Source organism: Calcarisporiella thermophila (assembly GCF_041956535.1).
Source record: "Calcarisporiella thermophila strain CBS 279.70 unplaced genomic scaffold VTP21scaffold_10, whole genome shotgun sequence".
Lineage (NCBI taxonomy): Eukaryota > Fungi > Calcarisporiellomycota > Calcarisporiellomycetes > Calcarisporiellales > Calcarisporiellaceae > Calcarisporiella > Calcarisporiella thermophila.
Genome location: NW_027192200.1, coordinates 612364 through 638224, shown reverse-complemented (window position 1 = coordinate 638224; position 25861 = coordinate 612364). Strand labels below are relative to the sequence as shown.

At 36.9% G+C, this 25861-nt stretch overlaps 9 protein-coding genes across 9 annotated transcripts; 5 read left to right on the top strand and 4 right to left on the bottom strand.

Annotated features, from left to right (window-relative positions):
* Window positions 1-897: 897 nt before the first annotated feature.
* Window positions 898-2508, bottom strand: VTP21DRAFT_1003 (uncharacterized protein; the record flags this gene model as incomplete). The annotated part of the gene is made up of 7 exons (XM_069389321.1): window positions 898-1079; window positions 1132-1252; window positions 1324-1403; window positions 1460-1775; window positions 1861-1924; window positions 1985-2253; window positions 2320-2508. 7 exons carry the CDS (start codon window positions 2506-2508, stop codon window positions 898-900), a joined length of 1221 nt encoding a protein of 406 aa, XP_069251892.1.
* An 891-nt stretch (window positions 2509-3399) lies between these two features.
* On the top strand, window positions 3400-4346 carry VTP21DRAFT_1002 (uncharacterized protein; the record flags this gene model as incomplete). The annotated part of the gene is made up of 5 exons (XM_069389310.1): window positions 3400-3420; window positions 3480-3624; window positions 3691-3901; window positions 3964-4088; window positions 4162-4346. 5 exons carry the CDS (start codon window positions 3400-3402, stop codon window positions 4344-4346), a joined length of 687 nt encoding a protein of 228 aa, XP_069251891.1.
* A 606-nt stretch (window positions 4347-4952) lies between these two features.
* VTP21DRAFT_1001 (uncharacterized protein) lies at window positions 4953-6364 on the top strand (the record flags this gene model as incomplete). Its single annotated transcript, XM_069389299.1, has 9 exons — window positions 4953-4990; window positions 5061-5089; window positions 5161-5283; window positions 5342-5482; window positions 5539-5722; window positions 5799-5961; window positions 6023-6134; window positions 6216-6225; window positions 6292-6364. The coding sequence occupies 9 exons, from the start codon at window positions 4953-4955 to the stop codon at window positions 6362-6364; spliced, it is 873 nt and encodes a 290-aa protein (XP_069251890.1).
* A 134-nt stretch (window positions 6365-6498) lies between these two features.
* On the bottom strand, window positions 6499-7266 carry VTP21DRAFT_1000 (uncharacterized protein; the record flags this gene model as incomplete). The annotated part of the gene is made up of 4 exons (XM_069389288.1): window positions 6499-6613; window positions 6688-6920; window positions 6979-7094; window positions 7158-7266. The coding sequence occupies 4 exons, from the start codon at window positions 7264-7266 to the stop codon at window positions 6499-6501; spliced, it is 573 nt and encodes a 190-aa protein (XP_069251889.1).
* A 144-nt stretch (window positions 7267-7410) lies between these two features.
* On the top strand, window positions 7411-8082 carry VTP21DRAFT_999 (uncharacterized protein; the record flags this gene model as incomplete). The annotated part of the gene is made up of 5 exons (XM_069400996.1): window positions 7411-7418; window positions 7485-7558; window positions 7662-7773; window positions 7836-7898; window positions 7965-8082. The coding sequence occupies 5 exons, from the start codon at window positions 7411-7413 to the stop codon at window positions 8080-8082; spliced, it is 375 nt and encodes a 124-aa protein (XP_069251888.1).
* Window positions 8083-9938: 1856 nt separating this feature from the next.
* VTP21DRAFT_998 (uncharacterized protein) lies at window positions 9939-10361 on the top strand (the record flags this gene model as incomplete). Its single annotated transcript, XM_069400985.1, has 1 exon — window positions 9939-10361. The coding sequence occupies one exon, from the start codon at window positions 9939-9941 to the stop codon at window positions 10359-10361; it is 423 nt and encodes a 140-aa protein (XP_069251887.1).
* A 540-nt stretch (window positions 10362-10901) lies between these two features.
* Window positions 10902-22773, bottom strand: VTP21DRAFT_997 (uncharacterized protein; the record flags this gene model as incomplete). The annotated part of the gene is made up of 37 exons (XM_069400974.1): window positions 10902-10979; window positions 11042-11139; window positions 11205-11505; window positions 11570-11719; window positions 11779-11967; window positions 12034-12049; window positions 12109-12230; window positions 12291-12509; window positions 12568-12681; window positions 12741-13118; window positions 13177-13266; window positions 13329-13442; window positions 13505-13755; window positions 13817-14570; window positions 14655-14866; window positions 14932-16042; window positions 16104-16859; window positions 16916-17134; window positions 17191-18321; window positions 18390-18485; window positions 18553-18689; window positions 18752-18845; window positions 18902-19136; window positions 19235-19314; window positions 19384-19511; window positions 19586-19802; window positions 19876-19996; window positions 20071-20185; window positions 20267-20514; window positions 20577-21285; window positions 21350-21483; window positions 21541-21718; window positions 21784-21856; window positions 21915-22112; window positions 22169-22346; window positions 22408-22615; window positions 22677-22773. The coding sequence occupies 37 exons, from the start codon at window positions 22771-22773 to the stop codon at window positions 10902-10904; spliced, it is 9549 nt and encodes a 3182-aa protein (XP_069251886.1).
* A 298-nt stretch (window positions 22774-23071) lies between these two features.
* On the top strand, window positions 23072-24919 carry VTP21DRAFT_996 (uncharacterized protein; the record flags this gene model as incomplete). Its single annotated transcript, XM_069400963.1, has 1 exon — window positions 23072-24919. One exon carries the CDS (start codon window positions 23072-23074, stop codon window positions 24917-24919), a length of 1848 nt encoding a protein of 615 aa, XP_069251885.1.
* Window positions 24920-25176: 257 nt separating this feature from the next.
* VTP21DRAFT_995 (uncharacterized protein) lies at window positions 25177-25728 on the bottom strand (the record flags this gene model as incomplete). The annotated part of the gene is made up of 3 exons (XM_069400952.1): window positions 25177-25389; window positions 25450-25535; window positions 25611-25728. The coding sequence occupies 3 exons, from the start codon at window positions 25726-25728 to the stop codon at window positions 25177-25179; spliced, it is 417 nt and encodes a 138-aa protein (XP_069251884.1).
* Window positions 25729-25861: the final 133 nt, after the last annotated feature.

Below are 25861 nucleotides of genomic sequence, written 5' to 3'. Positions count from 1 at the left end.
CAATGTCTCATTTTAACCATGCTCTTCATTGCTCTTAATATTTAAACATATATTTACTAATTTGAAATAAATATTAAAGTTCGGGCCACTCTATATTCACTTCATAAAGATCGGTAAATTATAAGTAGAAGGGTTGTCGCCCTCTTGGCTGAGTAATCAAAGTGAAGTATTATGAAGAGAGTCAATAGGAAAAGTGCAAATGAAGGAGAGTTCAATTCCATGGATCTGTACAAAAAACTAGGGCTATTTATATAAACCCAAAAGCCATTCTTTCCATTACACAATTTGGCGTTGGAAAACTGATCTAAAACGGGCGCAAGTAGTAGTCTAAAAAAAGGGCAACGTCCCTTCACGACCGGAGCCAAAGACGATGCGGTATCGTGTCCAAGGGGTTTTCCCCCTGGATGAAATGTCTTCTTTTAGAGCCAACCTCTCCAATTTGTTATATTTAGTTGGTCTAGTGCAATGAAAGAGGTCTTAAAAAAATAAGGGTAATAACGAAAAGAGACGATTTCTCGTTTGCATGGAGAAGAAGTGAACTTATTCAAGGACAATTTCCCCTCGCCTGTGTATCACTATACCCATATATCCGGTGATGGTATGTGTCGAAATATTATTTATATAGCCTATATGCCATTTCAGAATATTGTGTCAATAACGCAAAACAAAATAATTCATAGCAAACTTTCGTAATTCTACTACTGTTTTCTTACAAATTCGTCCTAATTCCATGTATCAGTCATATCAAAATAGAAATCATACTTTTAGAAACTTTAATCAGGCCCAGGGATTAAAAGGCACATACTACTTTTATAAAGCACTCAATTTTAAAAGTACTGTATTGCACCTTACATGCAAAGATAACGCATAGTATTGAAATAAATAGAAAAATATTTACTACCATCTAGGTGGAATATGCATTTTAAAAGGAGAGTTCAGACCAGATACATTAGGAGGTTGCAATGCAATTAAACCGGGATGAAGTGGTCCCCTAACTAGAGCCTGGTTAGCTTTCTTTTTGCTTCCTGCCTTTTGATTTGGGTCTCGAGTTGGCGATTTTGGTCGCAGAAGTTCGATATCTAATATATGTAAATTAGTGCGGCAATGATAAATAGAATGCGAGTAACATACCTTGGGTAGAACCCAGTAGATGTCCATCATTGAGAAAATAGGAAGAGTACGTCTTGGAATCAAAATTAGAGATGGATATATCTTTTCCGATAGTCAACCAACCTCGGCGGATATTGTAATCCTATATTATAATAACCAAAGGAGTAATAGATAGATCGTATCAAAATGTACGGTTATATGTTTTTAACTCACCTCACCAAATAATTCTAAACGTCTGCGTCCTAGGCAGAAATGTTCAATAATATGGTATAGTTCCTCTGGCTTTCGAGTGCCTATTGATAGAGATAAAGAAATTTTTTCATAATTGGTATAAGTAATAAAATCTTACTGCCAAAATATGGCTCTTCAGATATGATAACGTCAGTGTCGACATTGCAGTGGATAAAGTGTCCATCTGTACTTCGCCTAACCGTTCCACGGATGCCCATCAGACAATGCTCTTTGGTGTGCTGAAGTACGGAGCGGGATTCCATTAGGTGGCTACCTTCCCATGATCTGTTCGTTTTCACCCATACAATATCCTCACATCGTCTATAACCCCATCGCAATAATAATTCTCTACCACGATCAAGTCCTTCGTTATCTGCTACCCAGATAAAAATAAAGGATGGGTTTGCCGCAATTTCTTCTATTCGCAGGGCTCCGTAATAAAAAACAATTTGTTAAGAATAGGTAGTTAATTGAATATATCAAAGAAAATCCAATATAAAAAGAGGAAAAAAAAGATATGATTTCGTCGAATGTCCAATATTCTTTTGCCTTTCCAGCCACTGTAGCTGAGCGGCGACAATATCTACAGGGTTATACATTTTAGCGTATGATACATTACAATAGAGGTGAAATATATACTTACTCTTCAAGTGGAGGGTCAATTAATATTACATCAAATTTACAACCAAGCCGTTTAAAGTCAAAATTTCGTAGATCGGCTTTGAGATATGTAGGAGGTGTTGCTCGAGCTTCTACAAGTTCGTTCTTGAGTCGAGTAAGTTCCTTAAGCTTTGGATATTCATCGAATCGATCGTGTAAATCTGTATCGCGAATAAAATTATGAGGTCTTGCACCAGAATCGACAAAATTTTGCTCATAATCGTTGCGTGTAGACTGGTAGTTGGGTATTTGCTAACATACGTTATTAAGAGTCATCAGTGCCAAAGAAAAAAGAATCCCATCAAGTATTGTACTGACAGCTTCTTCAGAGAGTAAGCTAGAAATTTGGTCGATAGATTTGTACTTTTGGATGGTTCTAGGCGACGATAATCCTTTGATTTTTGAGGCACGATGAAGCTGACGATTTCTCAGAGTGCTAATGAAATTCTGCCTATAAGTTTTTAATCTCTCAACATCTTCTAAAAACATGGCGATGTTAAAAATCATAAACTAATATAAATTATTAACATATTAATAAGTGCACGCAGTTTGAATTCTTCAGGAATTACAAAAAAAAATTGAACGTGACCAGAGGTTGAGAGCATAAAAGGCTACCCGTTATAATTCACGAGATTCTTCAAACAATTCTCATCAACCTTTCTTTTACCACTCTATAAGAAGTTTAACATAAACACCATGCAAAATACCTGCCCTTGTACCACCTCTGGAGCTTGCCAGTAAGTCAAAGAAATGACACTATTCTTGGAATTTAGCACATCTCCAATAATGATTTGCTGATACAGATGCGTTAAGGGAAGCTGCTCGTGTTCCTGTTGTCAATCCAAATAAATCAAATGTGCTGTTCATTAGAATGACAGAATTATTTCATTCATGCGTCAATTTACTATATATATTTAAATCCAAAGTTTGGTTGTGGTTTAACTCTATTACTATGTTTCTCTTTGTGAATAAGTTTAGCTAGTCAATAAATTTATCATTCTCCTATGAATGCGGCGAGAAAATTGTGCCCACAAGACCTTGGGGACAAGAGGAATCAATATATCTTCTCTTGATAAGTCTAGTTAGCACAATACATAAAGCATGATTAGCACTCTTATATTATAAACAAAAGGATATATTTTTGCATTTGAATTAGTATCTTTGTAGGGTTATTTTTCGCACATAATATATATATTATAAACACTTAGTAAGTTTCCTGTCAAGTAGGCCGCCAAGACTCTCATAGCCTTGTACCCATATGCAACAATTCATGTAACTGAACCAACAATAAAATTTATAAGTATTGATTCAGTTCAGAATCATTTAAGCCACAAACTAAAATACTCGGGTTAAAGTGACCTTTACTTGTCAACAAACGCAATATAGAAGCCTAGAAACATGGAGAATCAAAACCTAGAAGTAAGGCAATCATAGAGAAATGTACAAGACAAGTACAGAAAATTAATTGATGTTGCTAGGTTAACCCTGTCCCCGAAACTCAGGTTAATGTTGAAACCGTTAAGGTAGAGGATTCTAATACGATACGAGCCAACAAAAAGGCTGAGAAAGCAGCAAAAAAGGCCGAGAACAAAGTAGCTAACAAAAATGATCAGAAATCAGCAGGTGCATTTGCATTATTTTCTGATCGACTATTTAATATAATATTTAATTTTTTTTCAATTATTGCAGCAGCTAAAATTGTCCCTTCGATGATCGATTTACGAGTTGGTCATATTATTCAAGCTGAAAAACATGCTCAAGCCGATTCTCTGTATGTTGAGCAGATCGACTGTGGAGAAGAAGAGCCACGCACGGTTGTCAGTGGATTAGTGAATCATATCCCACTAGATGAGATGCAAAAGAGAGATGTGGTTTTAGTGTGTAATCTCAAGCCGGTTAAGTACGTTTCAATTATATATATTTTTTCAATCTCAAAGCTAAATTGTAAAATCAATGTAAAAGCATGCGAGGCGTGAAATCATTTGCCATGGTGCTAGCTGCAACAACGGCAGAGGGGAAGGTTGAGCTAGTTGATCCACCTAAAGGTTCTAAACCTGGGGATCGGGTGTACTTTGAGGGTTTTGAAGGTATACTATCGATTGCAAGTAATCAATTTATTGTAAAGTCTCAACTCAACAATTATTTTGATGATTTTATAAGAAGGTACCCCTGAAGCTGTGCTCAACCCTAAGAAGAAGATATGGGAAACTATTCAGCCTGGTTTAAAGACAACAGAGCAACGTGAAGCTGCGTGGATAGACCCTGAAAATGGCCAAATACATCTCATTCGGACTCATCTAGGTACTTGTACTGTTCCTACTGGTATCAACGCTCTCATCAAATAAATAGAATGGTCTTTTTCGTAAAATAAAATTATAAATAAGTTTACTAAGAATTCCTGAAAGCACAATAAATCGTATGCTATAAGCGGATTAGGAATATTCAAAAATCATTTTGCCCATTGTATAAAATATTCGAATAAATGGAATGCGATTAGTCGAAAAATAAGAAAAAATTTTTAAAAATAAAAAAATTAATAAAAAATTTATAAAAAAAATTATTTTCCATTTTACTATTTTTTTCTATCGAATTAGATTGATTGAATTTCCTTGAAATTTCAAAACTTTTCATCCATAACTAAAATAACTCTATTTGACTCTCCTTAGATTTATTATTAACAAATATGCATATATTACTAAATCATTCATTATCTATTGTGCATTGATACTCCATTTTCGTTATAACTAGAAAGTTCAATAAAAATTAACATAGGAATAAACAGTATATCCTCTCTGTCAATCGATTGTTGGATTTCATCATATACCTTTTATATATGTGACGTGATATTTTGCACAATTTTGTCATCCCCACATTTTATTGCGCAATTTTAACTATTATGAATATTTTCAGTTACAACTAGGCGCATTTTAGTGATTGACCACTACACCAACATGTCCCTCGAAGTGGTCAAAGATTTTGCTGCCGGCAAGTAAGGATATTATAATAATTTATTAAGTCGTTATAATTAAACTAATTTGCTATTGAATTATTTAATAAAGTTTTGCTGGAATGGCACAGGTTATTGTTGGTATGAGATATGCTAATCAGTCCCGATATAGTTGACTTGAATGAATTTAATGTTTTATAAATGCCTAATAGGTCAACCTTTGGATACTGTGAAGACGCGATTACAAATTCAAGGCAAAGGAGGGCACTTTAAGGGGCCTTTGGATTGTTTCATGAAGACTCTCAAATATGAGGGTGTGCGTGGTTTATATAAAGGTGGATAATTTCTTTCTTTTGCATGATAACTTAAAATGACCTCGTTCCAAAAAAAAAGGAATGGCGAGTCCACTGGTGGGCATTGGTGCTGTTAACGCGTTGCTTTTTGCGGCCAATTCGAGGCTAAAAGCTATACAACAGGCACAGCCAAATCAGGTACTCGGGCTTTGGCAAATTGCCATTGCTGGTGCGGGTGCAGGTACTCCATAATAGTGAAGTTGAGCGCAATATATTTATTCAAAACTTTTTGAATAGGTGCGATAAATAGTATTTTGGCATCTCCTGTTGAATTGCTCAAAGTAAAATTGCAAGGCCAATACGGAGGAAGGAAAGTATACAGCGGTCCAATTGATTGCGCCAAAAAATTAATAGCTGAAGCAGGTATACGAAGAGGTTTGTTTCGTGGATTTTGGGCTACAGTTGCACGCGAAACTCCAGCGTAATTTTCTTTTTTCCAAGTCAATCAATAGTAATATTATATTGTGTAGAGTAAACTAATCAATTTATCCCTTTAGATATGCTGGGTTTTATACTGGATTCGAGTTTATGAAACGAAAACTCACACCTCCAGGAGAAGATCCTTCGCAGTTAGAACCATCTCGTTTAATGATTGCTGGTGCATGTGGGGGAATAAGTTATTGGTTGTGTTGCTATCCACTTGATGTTGTGAAATCACGGGTAATTCTTTCATAAAAAAATTCATCACATATGACAATTAAGCCTGATTTTTAATATTTAGGTCCAACACGCCAAAGATACCCCTCGTGGGGCGCTATATATTGTAGATACCATTCGATCGATATATCATCAAGAGGGTGCTAGAGCATTTATACGTGGTCTTTCCCCTACAAGTAATTTCCTTTTTTTTCTTTCGAATTCAATGCTTGCTAACTTCACTGTATTTATATATGTATACACTTCAATTATCTCAGTTCTCAGAGCGTAATACTTGTGGTTATTCGGACTTATAATTTTTCGATAAAGTATATTGTTTTTTTTGTATAATAGGATCCCCGCTGCTGCTGCGACGTTTGTTACATATGAGATGTCTCTTCGTGCGTTTGCATATTATAATTTATGAATAGATTAAATGGCTTTTCTGCAATTATTTTAATATTTATTAATAGAAATTTAGGAAACAGAGTAAAAAGGGAATAATGAAAATAAGAACATAAGCTATTCAAAATATTAAATTAGATTTGAGTGAAAATAGGACTATGATGATATAGCCTGACTACTTTCTGATTGCTCTGCTGATTTTATCGTGTCATTAGCTTCAGAATCGACTGTTACCTGTCCCTCATTATCTTCTCCCGCGTCCGGAGAGTCCCTAGAGGTTAGGGATGGATAATAAAAAATTCAGTAAATAATTGTATAATCCAAACTAAACACAAAAACTATTACCATTTAATTGGTAATCGCGTTACTCTAGGTTTTTCAGCGAGGATATTCCGGTAAAGCTTGTCTAATTGGATTTCAGCAGGCGGATTTTCACGCAATTCCTCATCGATATATTCATTATTGACATAATAACCAACGCGGACGAATTCCTGATCTTTATAGGAACATGTAACTAAGATTACGGTCACCCCCAAAATGTCATCTTTCGGGAGTAGTTTGATATTGGGTGGATCAGCCTATTTACAACCTCATATTTAACTAGAGAAAAATATTACGTACAAAAATTTTTTTTACCGTAAAAAGAAACTTGCTTACTCCCACTGGGACAGGTCCTACCATAATTGAATCCAAAACTTGATCAAGCTCCTCATTTTCAGCCGAACCAACATAGATAATTTTCCATTCAAGATCTGTGTTGAGGTGAGCAATCCAGCGTTATACAGATAAAGAATGAGTAAGATATAACAAATTACCTTCTTTTAAAGGTGAAATACATTCAAATGTAATTTCAAACTGATACGGATTAAGAAATGGTGTCGGATTGTCGAGGATCTGAACGTTGGTAATATTAACTATTGACATACTTCAAAATCTTAAGGGTAAAAATTACTTTCACGCTAAATTTCTGCCTTTTAGGACGCGTTTAAAAGCCACAATGAGAGTGACTGCATTGTTATTGAAAACAAATAGGTGTTTACTACCTTTTGTTTCTTAACAATTATTACCATGGGAAGGTAAGAGCTCTCATTAGTTTATTATTATTAATAATTGTGATAAAATTGACAATATTATATAAACAGAATCAGGAGATCAAGAACTCATAAAAGCATTAGGGACAACTCAAGAAAATTCCGGACCCGCCGCTATACTAAAGATATCCTTTTCGTTTTATTTATTTATTTATTTAAATCGTCCTTTTCTTTATTCAAAAGTTTAGCATAGTATCTTTAACTTTGTAATTTCTTAATTCTTTCTACACTTAGACCAGATACATGAGGATCTAAAACCTGAAAACCAAAAGAAATTCAACGAAATTCCAATTGATCCTGATCTTCCGGGGCTGGGTCAATTTTATTGCATAGCTTGCGCGTGAGTATTTAACTTTCTAGTATATTTTGGTAATATTTTTACAAAATGGCTTTTGTTATTAGTCGGCATTTTCAATCCCAAACCGCCCTTGATGAACACAGGCAAAATAAATTGCATAAAAAGAGGTATGGATTACTATTAATATATTTTTCTAATGGACAAGTTTTTTGAAACGTGTTTATTTTGTAAAGGTTAAAATTGCTCCAGGAAGAACCTTATACTCAAAAAGAGGCAGAAGCAGCTGTTGGGCTAACTACAGATAAAGGAAAACAGGGTGGAGTTAGCACAATGGAAGTAGTAGATTCTTAGTCTTATTCCACTTTTTTACTCTTTTTTTGTTGTATTTATCTTGAGCTATTTTATGTCATATATATTCACAAAATTATTGAGTTAGGAAGCTCAACCATGATTAGCTTTTTTTTGGCATGTTCAAACTTTTGTTTTTTTAAACTAATGGAAATGTCGTTATGATCGTTCATATCAACTACCGCGAGGTAAATTAATTATTATGGACTAACCAAGAAAGAAATAATATTAATTGACCGTTATCATTATTATTTAATCATTACTAGAATGATTATTAATAAACCAATGATAACGTATTTCTTTATTCGACAATAAAAAATTAAATTCAAATCTTTTATAGGAATCCAGAACTATCACATCACTAGAGGGTTGGTAGGATGCCAGAGTATTTTCCAAGATCAGTGTAGGCACCGTCATAAAACATTGCTATCAGCTCATCTGAATTAGGATAGCTTTCAGACTTTTTACCGCTAAAGAATAGCCACCCTTGTTCATATTCTGTGCCGGAGACAGTAAGATGAACTCCATATTCATTACATTTACTCTCAAAAGCATGCAACGCATCAGCAAACATAAAACGTGCTGCTAGTAGGTCTTCTTGCGCATATGGAAAGCTTTTTTGGATATATTTCAAATTCGGATCTGGACCCCTCGGCGCATCTTTCGGGTAATGATGCCAACCCCAATCATATCGATTTATATATATAATATTTTGATTACTATGTTCATTATGTAGAGAAAGGCCAACATCATGGGCTTGCTGAATTAAATCTTCGGCAACAATATCCTCATGATGCACAATAAAACCGATGTGGTCTCCACCTAAAAATAATTTCTTTGCTAACCATATCCCTTTTCTTGCAGCTGCCCTAAAGCGAAATTCATGTTGGACAATTGTACCGCCGACAGGGCAGTTTTGCGGTGGCCTTGCATTATCGTGATGCTTGGTAGACACGCCTTCTAAGAGAGTATGCAGTTGTCCCCATACAATCTCACCAGATACACAGGAGAATTTAATAGGGAAATTTTGCTCATTAGAATTTTCTGAAATATAGACTAATGTATCGTTCGCCATTGTTGACTTGAATCATCCTAAAAATTGCGTATTTATACTCAAGCACAAGTTTGACGTGTCAATTGACTCTATTGTCAAATTGGCACGTCAGCTTTTGTCATGAGTAGTTCAAGGCATAATTATGTATTTTATTTCACAATTTCAATTTCAACTTTCTCACTTACGAAGCAAATGCGTACAAGATAAAGCTATTTATTTTGGCTTCTTTTCTAGCTACGTTCAATTATAGCGGGCTTTTTGCGTTTATTTGGTTAGGCAGCGCTTTATTAATAGATGGAATCAGGTGTGATATAAATGGATACGTATGAGTATCTATTCAAGCGACTAAGTATAGTATTTATCTCGTATATCTGAGTTACTAAAATACTATGTGTTTTATCTGATTCAACTTTCTGCGGTTACTGAGATAATATACTGTACATTAAGTATTTTGCGTAGTATATAAGGCGCCTTATTTTTGAGTACCGTAATCTTTAAAGTTAACTTGGATAAAAGCTCTAAAGAGTATTCAAATCACTCAATAAATTTTTCCTCATATTTATCGCAGTAATTTATATATCGTTTATATATCGTTTATAGATTTTTGACCGTTATTGTTAAAGCCAAAAATATTTTCACAAGGGAGTCCAGAATGTAACAATAGAGTCGAATGTGGCTTATCGCCTGCCGCAATAGCTTTAAAATATTCGCGTAATTAAGAATATTATTTCTAATTGTATGAAATATTTAAAACTATAATTTTTAAATAGCTTTTGTCTGCGATTCTTCTTTACACAAATTTGAGATGAGTTGGACATTAGTTCCTCCAGCAGGAGAGATGCCGGGTACTACTGCATGGACACCCTATCCTCAGAAACTCAATCAGGCGATTAAATCAAAAAATCAAAACAAGTTGAAAATACCTCAAAGCGACGATGTTAGTGATAATCGCAAGGAGAGCGATAGTAGAAAAATGAACCGACATATAGCTACTAATACACCTAAGACACCTGCGATGCCTGGAACCAGAGTTTGGACTCCTCTTTTTCCCAAATATATTGGCACTAGTCATGAATTTTCAAAAATCAAACGGACGATGCATTCCGCCCACCGATATATTCGTTCAGATATGCGCTCACCCTCGGCTTCTGGTAGAGGGGATAAAAGTGATTATATCGAGCGAAATTCACTTCCATTAGGCGTCGAGGTGAAGCTTCACCTATTATAGCGTTTCTTCCAACTTTTAACAATAATTTATATATTTAGCCATTAAACACGTCTAATGCGCTGGAATTAGATAATATAATGTCAAATACATATAACGATATAACCCACGATAATGCCTTAGCGGAAGAGCGTCTCGTGAAATTAAACAAGACTCTCTCCATTATTCGAGAAAACAATTGGATCTTAAGCCAACTCCAAGCTAGCTCAAAAATTGTGTTGGATGAGACAGACGCTGGTGTCCAAGTTGAATATATATCTGTAATGAAGGGATATTTTCCTTGTTTTCTCGTTTTTATATTCGTTCTTTGTTGTTTTCATTTGAATAATTTATTAGAACTTTTAGGTATATTTGTAATTTTCTTACTATTCTTATTTGCCAGTCAAATTTCTATATAGTTTAATACTTTCAATATTTTTTGTATTATATAATGACATTCCACCAAGATCTTTGAATTCACTTGCATACCCAAGAATTTTATCTTGCTGTTAGAAGAAAATCAAAAATACCTTTTGGTGGATGGAAACTAAAGGATAAGGGGGATTATATCCAGGGTGTCCAGCCTTCATACATCGCGCATAGATTATCTATACTCATCGCTTCATTGATTGCATTCGAGACCTGGTTTATCAGAGCTACATTAATAAAAAAGCGGACTAAGGGGATAATAGGAAAGCCATTACTTGTTCTGAAACTGCTTGTATCTTATTTTCAAAATCAATCCCTTCTAATTTTTCTCTAACTCGTCTCAGTACACTAACAGCGTATTCATTGCGTTGCTCTAAACCAGTAGCCATGATTAATATTCATCTTCGAAGTATTATATCTATTATTCTCAAAAATTACCTATTTTGCCTTGATTTTTCTTTCTATTTGGTGCATCTGCATCAGCATCTGAGATAACTCCAGAATATGATAGCTGAGACATGCCATCTGATTCGTGGCGATTATTTATAGAGATGGAGAGGGTCATGGCTGATGGCTTCTCGTAACCAAGTTCATGTGAGCTTTGATATCGTTCCTCAAAGCTTTGTTTTATCGGCGTTAATTGATCAGGAGAAATGGGCGATATAAATGAGCCTTCAAAAGCCTTAAGCATTTCGAAAAACTGCTTTAAACTTTCCGTTAGGTCACTGACGACATGAGGCTTGTATAACATAGTCAGATATCGATGAATTGATTCATATAAATTAATGTAGAAGTAGACTTACCGCTTCTTTAGAAAGTTCATTTGAACCTCTCAAAATTTGATTGGAATCCACCGAATCAGTCTCAGAGACAGTTGTTGTATCGTATTGTCCCAAAATTTTGTCCAGGCCGTCACAAGCGGCTTCAAAATTCGACCATTCCGAAAATATTCCCTAAAAGCGAAGTGAAAATAGTATAATAGAGTATAATAAGACTTCAAATAATCGCATACCTCAGATTTTTCCTTGGCTACGCGTAATTCTTCATCAAAATCAACATCCGTCTCAATGGTAGATATCGGCTCAAGAAGTGATGTAATATCAGTCACTAGAGCACGCATATCATCACAATTCTCTCGTAAATCGGTCAGCGTGTCTACTATGGTTATGGTATCCATATTGGGTTGGGCCTCTATATTTGACTACCAAAAAATTGTCATCAACGATGATATTAGTCAAATAGATTTGTAGTATTATACTGTATTTACTTGATCCGCTGGTTCACTATATAATTTAAATAAATCAATATATATACTATAAAATCTAATAGTTAAAGAACTTGCCTATCCCTACTACTCTCTAATAACCGAGCCAGATTTTCTCCTAAGATTTGTGTACGCTCTCTTGGACTGCGCAAGTTTTCAAAATTTAATATAAGCTCACATATTTCAGTGAGAAAATTAATCTAGAAGTGTTACGAGGTGAGAATTAATGGAGTGAAAATGATTCAAAAAGTTCAAAATACCTTTTCAAAATTAAACATTAGCTTGGTTCGCTGAGAGTTTATAGTATCATAGAATTGCTCGGTGGATAAAGCAGCCATCGACGAGGACAAGCCAGTTTGTGCTATTCTACTCTGATCAAAAGAACTATTTTCAAATGGCTGTAGGCCTTCAGCTAGACTTCGAAGATTGACTTGTAGAGTCAATAATCGCTGCAGGTCAGTACTGAGATTCGCCAAAAACTATATTAAGATATATAAGCTACCATGCTAAATATGCAAGTAGCCACAAAAATATCACCTGTTGTCGCACATGCGAATCCCGTGAATGGGAGAGACTAATCCATTGTAGACGAAGTAATTCAAACTGTTTCTGTTGAAACTCCGTCTCCACTTGACCTTTGCGCATATTGACCTAAGAAAGCATGATGATAAAAATTATATTCTCTTGAAATGGGAATGATAATGACTTACAATATTGAGAATGGTCCGCATCGAGCTGAAATTCATATAAGTTTCTAAATCAGTGCTTAGCGATATGAATGAAGAGTAAGAAATAATCTTCTCCTCAACCATCGTCGATATAATATTATCAATATCGATTGTATCTCGCCGTCCTGGGAGTAATTGAGCAAACGAAATTTGAATAGTAGATAGTATATTTGTCAGGAATGGAGATAAGGTCTTTTGAGCGTTCCAAGTTAAAAACTCTCGCAATGTTTCGGCAGCGGTGTTGTTCTTCATACGATATTGAGTAGTAACACCAAGATTAGATATATACTTTTCATTCCCATTCTTGATGATCTGATTCGTATAAAATTCCAAGCAGCTCCAGCAAACTGCTCGTATATACTAAAGTAGCAATTTAGCATCATGTATATTATTAAATTAATTCAAATAGAGTATTTACCAAATATTTATAGAGATGTAGGGTCGGTAAGGTATTTTCGCTGAGTACAAATGTCCAAATTCCTGCCTGGCTCATCAAAGTAGCAATGTCCTGTGAAAAAACAATAAATTACCAATAGCTACAGTTTTTGCTGTTAAACAATTAGTATATACTTGTAATTTTCTTATTGCTGTTTCCACACTTCCAAAGAGGTCCTCGAAAAGTAGAATCAAGTGGATTTCACCGCTATTTTTTCGACGGTTAATAAATGCTTGGAAATTTTCATGCTAAAATATGATATGGCTAGTTAGAAGTGATAAGTAATAAAATGGAATATTATGAGCCTTACCACTTTAGCATAGCTATGAGTTGTTGTTAGACCATGAATATCGTGAGGCAAATTAATAATTTCAAAAATATGATATAGTTCTTCGATGATATCGCTAGTTCCGCGTGGATTAATTCGTAACCAGTCAAATATATGCAAAAGTACACCGTTGTTGATTTTGTATTCCAAAGAGAAAAGAATTTGCATGAACGTAGTCAGCTCATTCGTAATTTCCAATAAATGCGTTACTCGAATTCTCCCAGAACTGGCATCTAATGAATGGAAAAACCGGTAAGCGACAGAATCTCGAAGATAAAACTTCTTGATACTTACAAAGAGCTATTCTCAACAGCTCGGAGAGCTGTGTTATTATCGAGAAAAAGCCAGAGAATTCAAGTGGTCGAATACTAGAACTTCCAAAAGCTTTTTCGATAATGCTGGGCAAGCGATCATCATCAGGAATAGAGGAGCTTGAGGATAAGTGGAGAGGCAAGCTAGTGTACTTAAGAGTCTTTAGGGATATCAATCGAAGCGATGAAATAATACAGGAGTGAATCAGAGGTGGTCCATTTTCCAAATTGTATTGATGTTGAAGGTTATTCAAGAAGTCCTCTTTCGGTTGCGTTGAATATGAAGGTGCAAGAAGTTGCAGAATCTCAGTGATCCCGGAAAAATGTTCATTAGCTTCAGATATAGCGAACTGAATGCCCTGATTCATCCAAGCTAAAATATTTGCGTCTAATTCCTTGGAGACCGCAAGAGTAGAGATATTTTGCAATGTTTCGCTATCGCTAGTCTTAAGAAAGGTTTCAGCTGAAGCTCTCCATATTAGAGCCGGGTCATCTTCCAAAAGGTGATCTCGAATGGGGAGACATATAGTTTTATAGAATCTAAGATGCTCGAATATAGATTTCAAAACGATATCTCTTTCAGACAACCAATTGGCTAGCTTTTGGTCATAGACTTCCCCCTGAGATTGATAATGCTTATCTAAATTGGTGAGGGTTGATGGTTGTGCAAAGAAAGGTGATTGAACTTGATTGCCAGCTAAAAACAATTCTGAGAATGTGGTTTCGATTAACGATCCCTATTGTTCAGACATAATAATTTTAATTAGGATTTCCATTATATTTATATCATTTTCATCAAAATGCTTATTTTTGACATATACCTCGAGAATTTCAAAGAGTTGGCAATTCCTTGCACGCCAAGTCGCAAAGTCATCAATCCGATTACCAATAAAGGTTTTGATATCATTTCCGTTTGTAGAAATCTGATCACCATAGTCAGTGCCTAAAACTAGTTTCTCCATACATTCGTTTGCAAGTTTTGCGGTGTCAAGAATCTTCGAATATTTTTCTTGCAATGGGTTTTTCATCTCGGCTAAAATCCAAATAAAAAGTGAATACATAAATAAAAATATAATGTAATTTAAATGAATATATTACCAATTCGAGAAGAGAGCAAATCAATGTTAACTTGCAGTTCAGTAAGTTGCGATTCTCGTACTTGATCTACATTTCTGCTCCAATCGACTAGTGGATCGTACACGAAAGCTTCCAAAAGAGTAACGAGTACTTCTTGATTATTCCGCATCGTCCTCAATACATGCTCACATGCTGATCGAAAATTACCCTCAATCCCTGTTACACCCAATGCAGTTTCGAGATTGCGAGTTAATCGAAATGGCACTAATTCAGGAACACGCAGTTTACGGCCTTTTTCAAAACATATATTGTAATCTATGTGAACAACTTCTCCGTTATCGAAGTCAATTAATATGTTATCCATATGTCGATCTCCCAATCCAATGATGTAGCCAATAATCGACATGACAGCAATGGATCGAGAGAAAGATTCGGACTTTAACCGCCACTCTGAAGGATTGCGGCTAGATATCCAGAATTCGCGCTCCAGTATATCACTAGGAGTTTCTTCCATCAATTCTTCGTAGACTGTACGGATAAGATGGTGAGGCCAGTTACGTCTTGGTGTTGTGACTGGCATTCCCTCCCTCTGGAGAGCAGCAGAGACCTTTTCGAAGAACAATTCCGTTGGCCGACGTGGGGATTCTGTTTTAACGTTATTGCCCTGCAAAAGGTTGGCTGCATGATCTCGTTGTTGCCATTGTTTATATATATGAAACATTGGAAGGGCATTATCGACCCACTGAAGCATTCCGGTATGGTCCGATAGTGGGATAACTGCATAATGACGTGCGCTAAGAGATCGCATTGCAGCTTTTTTATCTCGTTTCAAGAGTTCATTGGTGATACGCAAGAACTGCATGATTCTCTGATCTAGATGAAGGTCTTCAAGTCCTTTAAAAAGAAAAGGATATTCACGTCCATCTGAACCGTAAAGTATAAGACGCTTTGGTTTAGTCTTGCTAGGAAGAACAGTTACTTCGATGGAGAAAGATTGCACGGTGACAGTCTCATCTGAATATAATCCTGGCATTGGCACCTGTGATCCACTTATTGAAGATAGATAAGGGCTGACACTCCGGAACTTCAGAGATCGCACCTTGTGAACTTCTTTTGCAAGACAGCGGTGAAGCTATCCATCAAAAAACGTCCGTTAGATAATGCAAAATTAATTATGAGCATAAAGCATATACCTTTTGGAAGCTCTCCCATCCCCGCCTGTAAAATGAAATGTTTGTTGGAAACCGTAGTTCAGCACACGCTTTTTCAATCAATGTACCAAAGGTTTCCAGGAACCAACTCTCATGTTCAGTTAACTGTCTATTTGCATTTAGGGATGTTTGAAGTTGACAAATCGTAGTTATTACTGGTTTCATTATGGCATCATAGCTTTCTCGCATGAATTTTTGACGCTGATTTTCGGTTAAATTGGGGTTGATATTAAGACGATTGAACTCTTTTCCAACTCGCTGTAGTCTTTTTACGGCATCTAATTGTAGCGTTGCGATCGTGTTTAGCCATTCCTCTTCCCATAGAGTTGTAAATTTGCGAGTTTCCTCAATCATTCGGTGCGTCTCCGAAATTAGAATTCCATCGGCATCTTTAAGTAACTGGTAAATAGCTGCGAGGGACTCTTTGGTAATCATATTCGTATTACTCGACTCCAGGCCAACAATTGTGTCGTAGATGAGAAGCTTTGGTGAACGATGTGCTATATCTCCTAGTAATTTACAGAGCTGCTGCCGCACAAACGGAATCGGATGATCAAGCCGAGCAAATAATTGAGGTATAATTGCTTCCCATGATCGGACTTCTTTTGCAAATCCTGCCATGAAATGTGCCTCTAAAGCATCACCGTATTTCATTAATAATCTGAAAAGTCGCAATACGATTGTGATGGAATCTGCCTCAGAACTAGTAGATTTCTCAGTGAGCAATTTCTGGGAAACCTGTTTATATATACTTTCAATAAATTATATATTAAATTCTCATTACTATCTGTTACCTCTTCTGAAGTCATTTTCACCACTTCAATTAAATGAAGTGCTTTAAAATAAGATGATGTGGCCAATTTAAAGTGCTGTAAAGCTTCTTTCTCTATGTCAAAAAGAATGTGCCGTGCGGATTCCAAGGAATACTCCGAGGCCCACGGAAATGATTGCTGTAGGAGTGCAGACATACAAGAAGTTGAGTCAGGCGAATGTGCGTATTTGCTGAGTAGTTCCTATGGAGAAGAACATGTTGAATAAGGTTTTGAAGTGACCTATATTAGGTGCTTACATTAACAGAGTCACGAATCTCATCGAGAGTCAAGTTCCTCATTCTGCGACCATCGGAAAAAAATATATGAGCTATATTTTCTCTCGTGTTCTTGGATGCAATGTCACTAGTTTTCTCGAACATTTGCCAGCCTGAGTTATAAGCATGTGTTGCAAATTTGAACCAGGCTCTTCCGTATCCAGGAGCTGTTTTTACAGCACGCTCTAAAAATAAACTTGGGACATCGCACTCATAATCGGCTGGATTTTGACATACATATTGACGCATTTGATTGAAGATCGAGATTTGTGTAGGCGTTTCCGACAATTCCCTGCTCCAATCGGCAAGCTTAAGATTGATCTTTCCTAAAAGTTCAGAATCGCGGTTGTTTATATTGGCAGAAGGGAGGTATATATCGTTGATAAGCGAAAACATTTCTTCGACAGCTGGCTTAATATGACCGTGGCAATAGATTGTTTTCGCAACCTCGAAACGGAGCTGCGGAATATCTGATTTGGTGGATGAGGAAAAGAATTTTGCCAGATCGTAGCATCTCTTTTTCCTTGCAAAACGTATATAGAGATAGCGGAGAAAGTCAGCACTTGAGTTTTCATATCTAGATTTTTTGGGGGACTTAAAGATCTGAGTCATGAGAGAGTTCCACAGCTGAATTCTCTGGGTGAATCTCGCTAGCTCTAGTGTGTCCAAGCTAGGACCATATTCTCCAAAAGAGAGTGCGAAATCTTTGAGAAACGGAGCGAGTGATTGGTTGTTCATCACTGCATCATTTCGAAGGAATGCCAAGATTAATCCACGGTCGTCAAAGGATTGGATGCGTAGTAGCGATTGACGATCAAGTTCAGCTAAGAGCTTATCAGTAGATAATTTCATATCGAGCTTCGGGGATTCCAATAATAAATGAACTCGGTAGACGGGCGTTGAAGAAATTGGGGTGCTGTTACTGGTTTTGGCGGGTGAAGAGTAAGACATTGCACTTAAGCTGGCATCATGCAGCACACTCTGGTCAAATGATTCAATTAAATCTTGCTGGACTGATGCCATATTATTCAAAGAAATCTCGGATGATTCAAATGCCCTTTCCCAAGTAGCATAGGCCTCAAGATCACCTATCGCACCATAGCATGCCAATAGCTACAAAATTATTGAGAATCGTGTCAAATAAGTCTTAAAATAAGAGCATGTTGTTAAATAAATCGTACATTGTTTTGTAGATAGCGGATACTGCTTCCATTTTTTAAGCTCGTTTCATCTTGCAGTTGCTTATGGATCAGACGAATTGCATCTTCATAATGCTCCTAATTGCAAGTTTGAAAGAAGTTATCCTAATCCAACTGAGCATTATTATAGTTCTAAATAATATACCTCTGTCATGAGAGCGCTAGATTCTAACCATTTAAAATGAGATTTTGAAAAATGTTGAGTATTTTGCAAACTATTATTGGACCATGTCCATAATCCATATATCGCATCTGAATTTCCAACTCTTCGCAATGCGTTAACTAAAATAATTTCAAATGGTTACATACAAATTAGAAGCTATAACTGAGGTAAGGCATTTTACCGGTGTCTGCAAGAGTTTCTTGATAATCACTTAACCATGTTTGGAAGTTTTTTGATTGATTGTTCTTTGCAGAGGAAATAGAGTCTCTAAGAGCCTAAAGATTGACCTATTTAGAGATTGATGAAATATGATTAAAAATTGAGGTTTTACCTGAAAACCACATTGAATAGTCATATCGTCGTCTCCAATAATTTTTGCACCCTTAATGATTAAACCGCGGATACGACTAAACCAATCTTCGCATACTCTGCGATTTGCACGGAAAAACACGGTACTTGCTTTAGAAGGTGGGGGAAAGCAAGAAACAGAGCTGCTAGTAATTGCGTGTTGAATTGAAACTTCAAGTCTTTCAATAAAAAATAAGAGATCACGAAGCTGCCTTAGGCTAAATTAGCATAGAAATATACAGAAGTCAGAACTAAGCTGATTATTGATTACAAGCTAATATTAATGAAATATTAAATTTTATCTGAAAATACATACCATTTATCACGAATGTCACTTTCCAAATTGGATAGTTCCGTTACAAGTTGGCGTAACTTCGTCTCTAGAGCCTCAAACGTCTAATAAGAAGGATAATGTTAATAGATATCCTTATTTATACCAACAATTCAAAATGCATATATAAATACTTGTTTCGGCCCTCCAAATGGCGTCTTGAGTCGAGAAAGAATACAATATCGAACTGACTCCCAAACACCCCACATGTTTAGCAGATTTTGTGAAACTTCAATCTGTGCCATATTGGAAGACTGTTTTACTAGATAAAGCAATCATATTAGAACATAAAAATCGTAATTTGTAAGGGTGAAAATATTGGCACACATTTCTTACCATCATCGTTGGATAAACCAGCTTTTTTAAGTTCATTCATAGTCATGCACGAATAAAATTGCCTCGATAGCCAGTCGTTTCCACGGTCTCCTATCCGAAATGATTCATTTTCGTTTTCGGCTTGCAAAAAAAAGTCCTTCATTCCAAGATGAGTCATTACAATACGAAAATGGTTTGCACGGAAAACCCCTGTATTCGAAGATCTGAACAGAGCTTCCTATTAAAAAAATTTAAACACAATAAAGACTCTCAGCTACTACAATATAGTCTACAAAAGATTTGATAATTACTTTGAATTCTCTCATGAATGGGCTCTCCTTTAGGCCTATATCATTGAGAACTAGTAAAGGGTTGACTCGACATAGAATTTTGAAATTGAGTTCTGCAATTTCTTCATCGATGTCGTTCGTCCTGTCAGGATAATGAAAAAAATAACATTAGAATAATTAGAACAAACTAAGAAATAAGTATTTTAGCAGATTTACCTCTGTGCAATTTTACTAAATACATATGTCGGTAATTTACAGTGATTCATCACATCAAAGCACTTGGTGATTGCATTAGTAAAGGAAAAGCGCAATTCACGGTTCGGTTCATTTTCTGATATTGTTAACGTAAAAGTTAAAAAGCTGAAGACCTCTGGTTTGCTCATAATCTCAACTATGAGATTGGAATTCATACCTGCAGCATTTATCAAGCATATCAAAATATCGTAGAGGTATGTCTCTAATTTTCGCTTAATAAATGTTGAATTTTTTAGGATATCGACTAACTCGCAAAACCAGCTTGCTGAAACTTTCTTGATAAGTAAAGGAGCAGCATTTGAAGTGCGGAACACTCCACGCATATAAATCAACGCTGATTCAAGTGTCGAATTAGTATCGACAGCCTCGGTCGAGATATTTTGATTTGTATATTTTTGAAGTTGACTTGTAAAAAATATTATTGGTTAGGCCAATGGACGGAATGACTGCACAGTGGTTATATCTACCTTAACGACAATTTGCGCCACTCATCTAAGAATATCCCGACTAAGGAGGTTGGCAAATTCCCATTAATAGATTCTGAAAGTATGCGCGCAAATGAAATGGAAATCACAGTTGACCAAGCGCCCCATGTTCGGCCAGCTTCAATTAAAAACAACATGTTGAAAGTGAATGCAGAGAGAGGCGATTCCAAACACTCTATCTCAATAAAGCTCTCATTGGGAGTGCGAAACCACTCGTTTACTTCTTCCCATGCTTCATTATCAACCAGTTCTAATGCTTTATCAGATTCCTCTCTTGCGCATTGGATGGTGGTAGCACTGTGGTTTTCTTCAGCTTTGTATCGGATTATGTGTACAATTTCTTGTACAAGATACCGAAGCACGCAATTTTGATGAACCCTATCAGAGTGTTTTGGGATAACTGCTCGACAGAGGTTGATTGCATAAGTTGCCGTAGCCTGGGAAATATTTCTTAACCTCATTATGAAAGATGATTTTGACATGGCGAGTATACAGAAAGGAATTGTCGGATGAAGCATAGGCAACCATTCGTGAATTATTTTGGAAAATATATCCAAAAAATCGCCTGATATTAAATCTGAGCTGTTTTCTGCAATTTCCACTTGTGAAGCGTAGTAATTGAATATCTTAGGTTGTAGATTCACAATTTTATCAACTCTGCATACACTGAGTTGAAATACGGCACCATTGACTAAATAGACAATTAGACATTAGAATAATGCAGTCATAGTTAAGCAAAGTCAGAAAATACAAACATATTTGGTACAGTTGTGGATTTTGATTGACCATATGGAATATGGAGTGCAAAGAATAAGTACGAAAATCCTCGAAAGTCTCGAGATTTTCAGGAAGCACCGGGATAATTGCCTTAAGCAATCCAGCAAAACAGCTAAATAAAAAGTATTAAGAAGAGCTATTCTCTATAGGAATATTTAACTAAAAATACCTTGCTAATGCTGACAATTCTCTAATATATCCATGAGATTTTGCTACAAACTTTTTGTCATTACGGGTGTATAGACGAAAGTCGACTGAAAATTGGATTCTGCGAAGAAGACTATTTAATAGATCACTTGCAAAGCTATAGTGGCTCTTCCATAATGGCCGAAATTGGCAAAATGCGTCTACATAGAGCAACATTTATGTCAAAAACATAACTACATTTGTAATATTGAAAAATTATACTAACCAGCAATTACGAGCTGCCTAGATAGTGTAAGAGAATTGTCGATTTGCCACCCAGTCATCAGGTTTATTATTTCCTAAAATGCAAATACATAAGTATGCTCTCAGTACAGAAAGATTAGAGCTAAGTTGCACCTGAAATTCGTTATCAAATGCTGAGGGACAAATTTTTGAAATCGCTACTATCAAGTTGATGGTTGGTACTAATAATTCCTGAGACTCTATCGCATCTAGAAATGTTTCCGCACCAGAGAGAATAGCTGAAGAACATTTCAGTATAGCAGAAGAGCTAACAGCTGCATTTCGTTCAAACTTCGAAATTTGGTTGACAATCTATTTCAAATCCTAAATGAAATATTGCCAAACAATACTGAGAAGTAAATACTTACTTCAAGCAGCACCGTGAGAAGCCAAATATTCCTATCTTTGTCTTTATTTCGTACGGATTCTGCGCTAAGGTTTAAGTGCGACCATATTATCCGTACAAAATAATCAATATCATCACGATAAATGAAAGCAATTTGGACAATGCATTCGACTAAGGATTTTTTGAACGCAGGCGGGGCTCTAAGAATGTAATGTAAAAAAAAATATATCTAAATTGAATCAGATAAAAATGAATATTTACTTGGAGTCTTCAAAGAGGAGAAATAAGTCGTGTGTCTCTTGATTTTCTTTAAAGCATTCATCGATTGCAAAGCGAAGATCAGGTGCGATATCTCGATCGTATAAGAGACTTGTTAACTGTCCAATCGCATTGCCACGACGCGCATAGTTTGAATCTCCATTATCCTGGCATGCTTTTGTAATAAGCTGACGAACTCTAGAATATGTCTCTGGAAATTATATATATTAATTCAAAATCTCAGGATCCAAGTGAGAAACAAGCTATACCACCTTTTCCTTGCTGGTAAGTGGGCCGCCCATGGTTATAAGAGGAAGTGCGAGAAAAAGGTGGTATCCAGGCGCGATTATAGCGATCTTGACCTCGCATATTTTTGTAATGCACATGTAGAACTAACGAGTGAAGAATAATCTTTACGGGTTGGGTGGCGCAGATGTGTTTCTTGCTTCATCCAGACAAAACAGAGGGAACATATTTCAGGTTCATCACAATACTATAATTTCTTTGCAGCTTACAACCTATAACTTCAATAAATACCGAGAGTGTGTAGAAAACAATAATTCAAAATAGATGTATATATAAACTCAAGTACTTACTGGTAGAATTCCTAAGTATTAATTTTTACAAACAATTTTAGAGCCAATATTTTTGAGAGCACACGATAAAAATGAGCAATGCTCCACCCATCCGATCGAACTCGCCTACTCCCGAACAACTGGGTCTAGAAAAACTGAAAATCAGTGATGGCCATGATTCTCGATCGCGTTCACCCGCTCCTTCATCGTCGAGTCAGTACCCTCCTCACCAATCACCGCCTCATCATCAAATATCTTCTGCTGCTCCCGCTCATACTAACTATGAAGGATATGATGAAGCAGCATATAGCGGTTACCAGGAACAATATCAGGAAACTAGGCATGATGTAGCTCATTTCGATCAGCAATATGGGCACCCGCAGAATTCATACGCTCACTACGATCAATATGGACACCATCAGTATCCAGAACAAGGGGCCTACGCAAACGAAGGCTATATTCCTCATCAAAATTATGAGCAACCTGACGGATACCATTCTGCAAACAACCACAATTATGAGTATCCTCCTAACAGTGTCAATCCTTCTGCAGATTATAACGAGCAGTATTATTCGAACGAATACTACCAGCAGCAACCAGGTTATCCACCGCAACCTTACCCACATGGATCTGAAGATGCCTATGCTCAGGGCTATGCTCAAGATTATTACTATTATGGTGATCAATACGCTCCCGAACAATATTCTAACGCTGAGTATTCGAGTGAACCCTACCCCATTGCCCGCTCGAATACAATACATAGCGAGTTGAGCGCTGCCGAACAGCCTGCAAAAAAGAAAGAGGAGGAATTCCCAGCCCCAACTCGAGAATTACTAGAAAAATATCGCGAGGAGGCACGAACGAATAATGATCCAAAAATCCAACTCCGTTATGCCAAATTCTTGTTGCATTCTGCACCTTATTTTGCTGACCAAACACAAGATGCAAAGCGGGCACGGCGAGTTCGTGATGGTATGGCCCAAGAGGCGATGAAAATTGTCAAACGGTTAGGATCACAAAGTGGACTAGGGAAACCAGCGTATCCTGAGGCTGCATTTTTCCTCGCCAATTGCTATGGTACCGGAGCATATGGCCTTGCGGTAGATCACGACAAGGCATTTAGCTTATATCTGCAGGCGTCGAAGCAAAACCATGCATCATCTACTTACAGAGCAGCTGTGTGCTATGAAGTAGGAGCTGGAACAAAACGCGACCCCCACCGAGCTGTTCAGTTTTTCAGGAAAGCTGCAGCACTGGGCGAGACAGCTGCCATGTATAAACTCGGAATGATCTTACTTAATGGTTTACTCTCACAACAGAAAAACCCACGCGAAGCGGTGACATGGCTCAAGCGGGCGGCAGCCCAGGCAGATGAGGATAACCCTCATGCTCTGCACGAGCTTGGACTTTGCTATGAAAAATCTGGTGTGCCTTCTGTTATTCCAGACGAAGCTTACGCAAGGGAATTATTCACACAGGCAGCCCAACTTGGATATGCCCCTTCCCAGTTCAAATTGGGGTGCTGCTACGAGTATGGGTTGATAACTTGCCCCGTGGACCCGCGCAGGTCAATAGCTTGGTACTCCAGAGCAGCCGAACAAGGTGATCCAGAAGCCGAGCTGGCGCTCTCTGGTTGGTATCTTACAGGTTCAGAAGGTGTTCTTAAACAATCCGATACAGAGGCATATTTGTGGGCAAGACGTGCAGCAGATAAAGGCCTATCCAAAGCTGAGTATGCAGTTGGCTACTACTCTGAGGTGGGCATTGGCGTGAAGCAAGATTTGGAAGAAGCCCGGCGATGGTACTTGCGTGCAGCTGGACAAGGTAACAAGCGGGCTATTTCTCGCTTGGCCGAGCTCAAAAATATGGGAGCTCGCCCTGCTCGAAGGGAGCACACACGCACAGGCAAACCTGATAATGACAACTGCTCTGTTATGTAATTAATATTCTCTACTCTACGTTCATGGCAAAAGTGAAAAATATTTAATTTTTCTTTTCAGTTTTTGGCTCTTTTTCTTCTGCATTTTGAAATAAATAATTTTTTGAACTGTACAAGGTACAGATATAGATATCATATAAGGTTCCGATGCTATTTCAACTCATTTAATTAAATGCGCGGAGAAAGAAGATGGGGAATTTTTACAAGATTGTTGTCAAAGCGCTGAAGAATTAGGGAAATAAATCTAGAAAAAACGATCTAAAGAATGAAAAATGAAGCAAGCACAAGTGCAAAGGCCGCAACAGGCTTAAGAGCTGCTGCATCCGACTTGGTTCCTAATGGCTGGCCGTTGTTAATTTGCTGACACTGGGTATTCAGTTGTTCAGCGGTGACCCCAGTATTAGCGGCGGTTCCGCACGCCTGAATACAAGAGCTGTACATGCTTCCGAAGTTAGATGTGTTGCAAAGGCACTAAAAGTATAACGTCTATTTAATATTCGACTTCAAAGTAGGGAAGAAAAGGGTCCATACCTTTGCAAAATTCGTAACTGCGGTCTGATCATTCGGGTTAGTAAAGTTGGTACTCTGCTGACAGTTCTTTATTGAATCATAAACGCCTAGAGTGCAAAGAAGAAGATAAAGGTTAAACGACCTAGTTGAACACAATACACCTCCAAAATTTGCCAAGTTACCATTGCACTTGCTGTAGTCGCACTGCTGTTGCCGACGAAGAAGCTCGTGAAAAGCGGAATTGTTAGCTAGCACGACGGGCAGACAGAGAAAGAGCAGGAAAAAAACACGCCAAAACATACTTTGAATAGTTGCAAACAAAACAGTTCAAAACAAAAAAAGTATGGGGACTAAGGGGGATATCCATTTTATATTTCTGATAATTTCCGACGGAAAAATTCCAGGTTTGGCGTTGGAATGCATTTACTAGTGG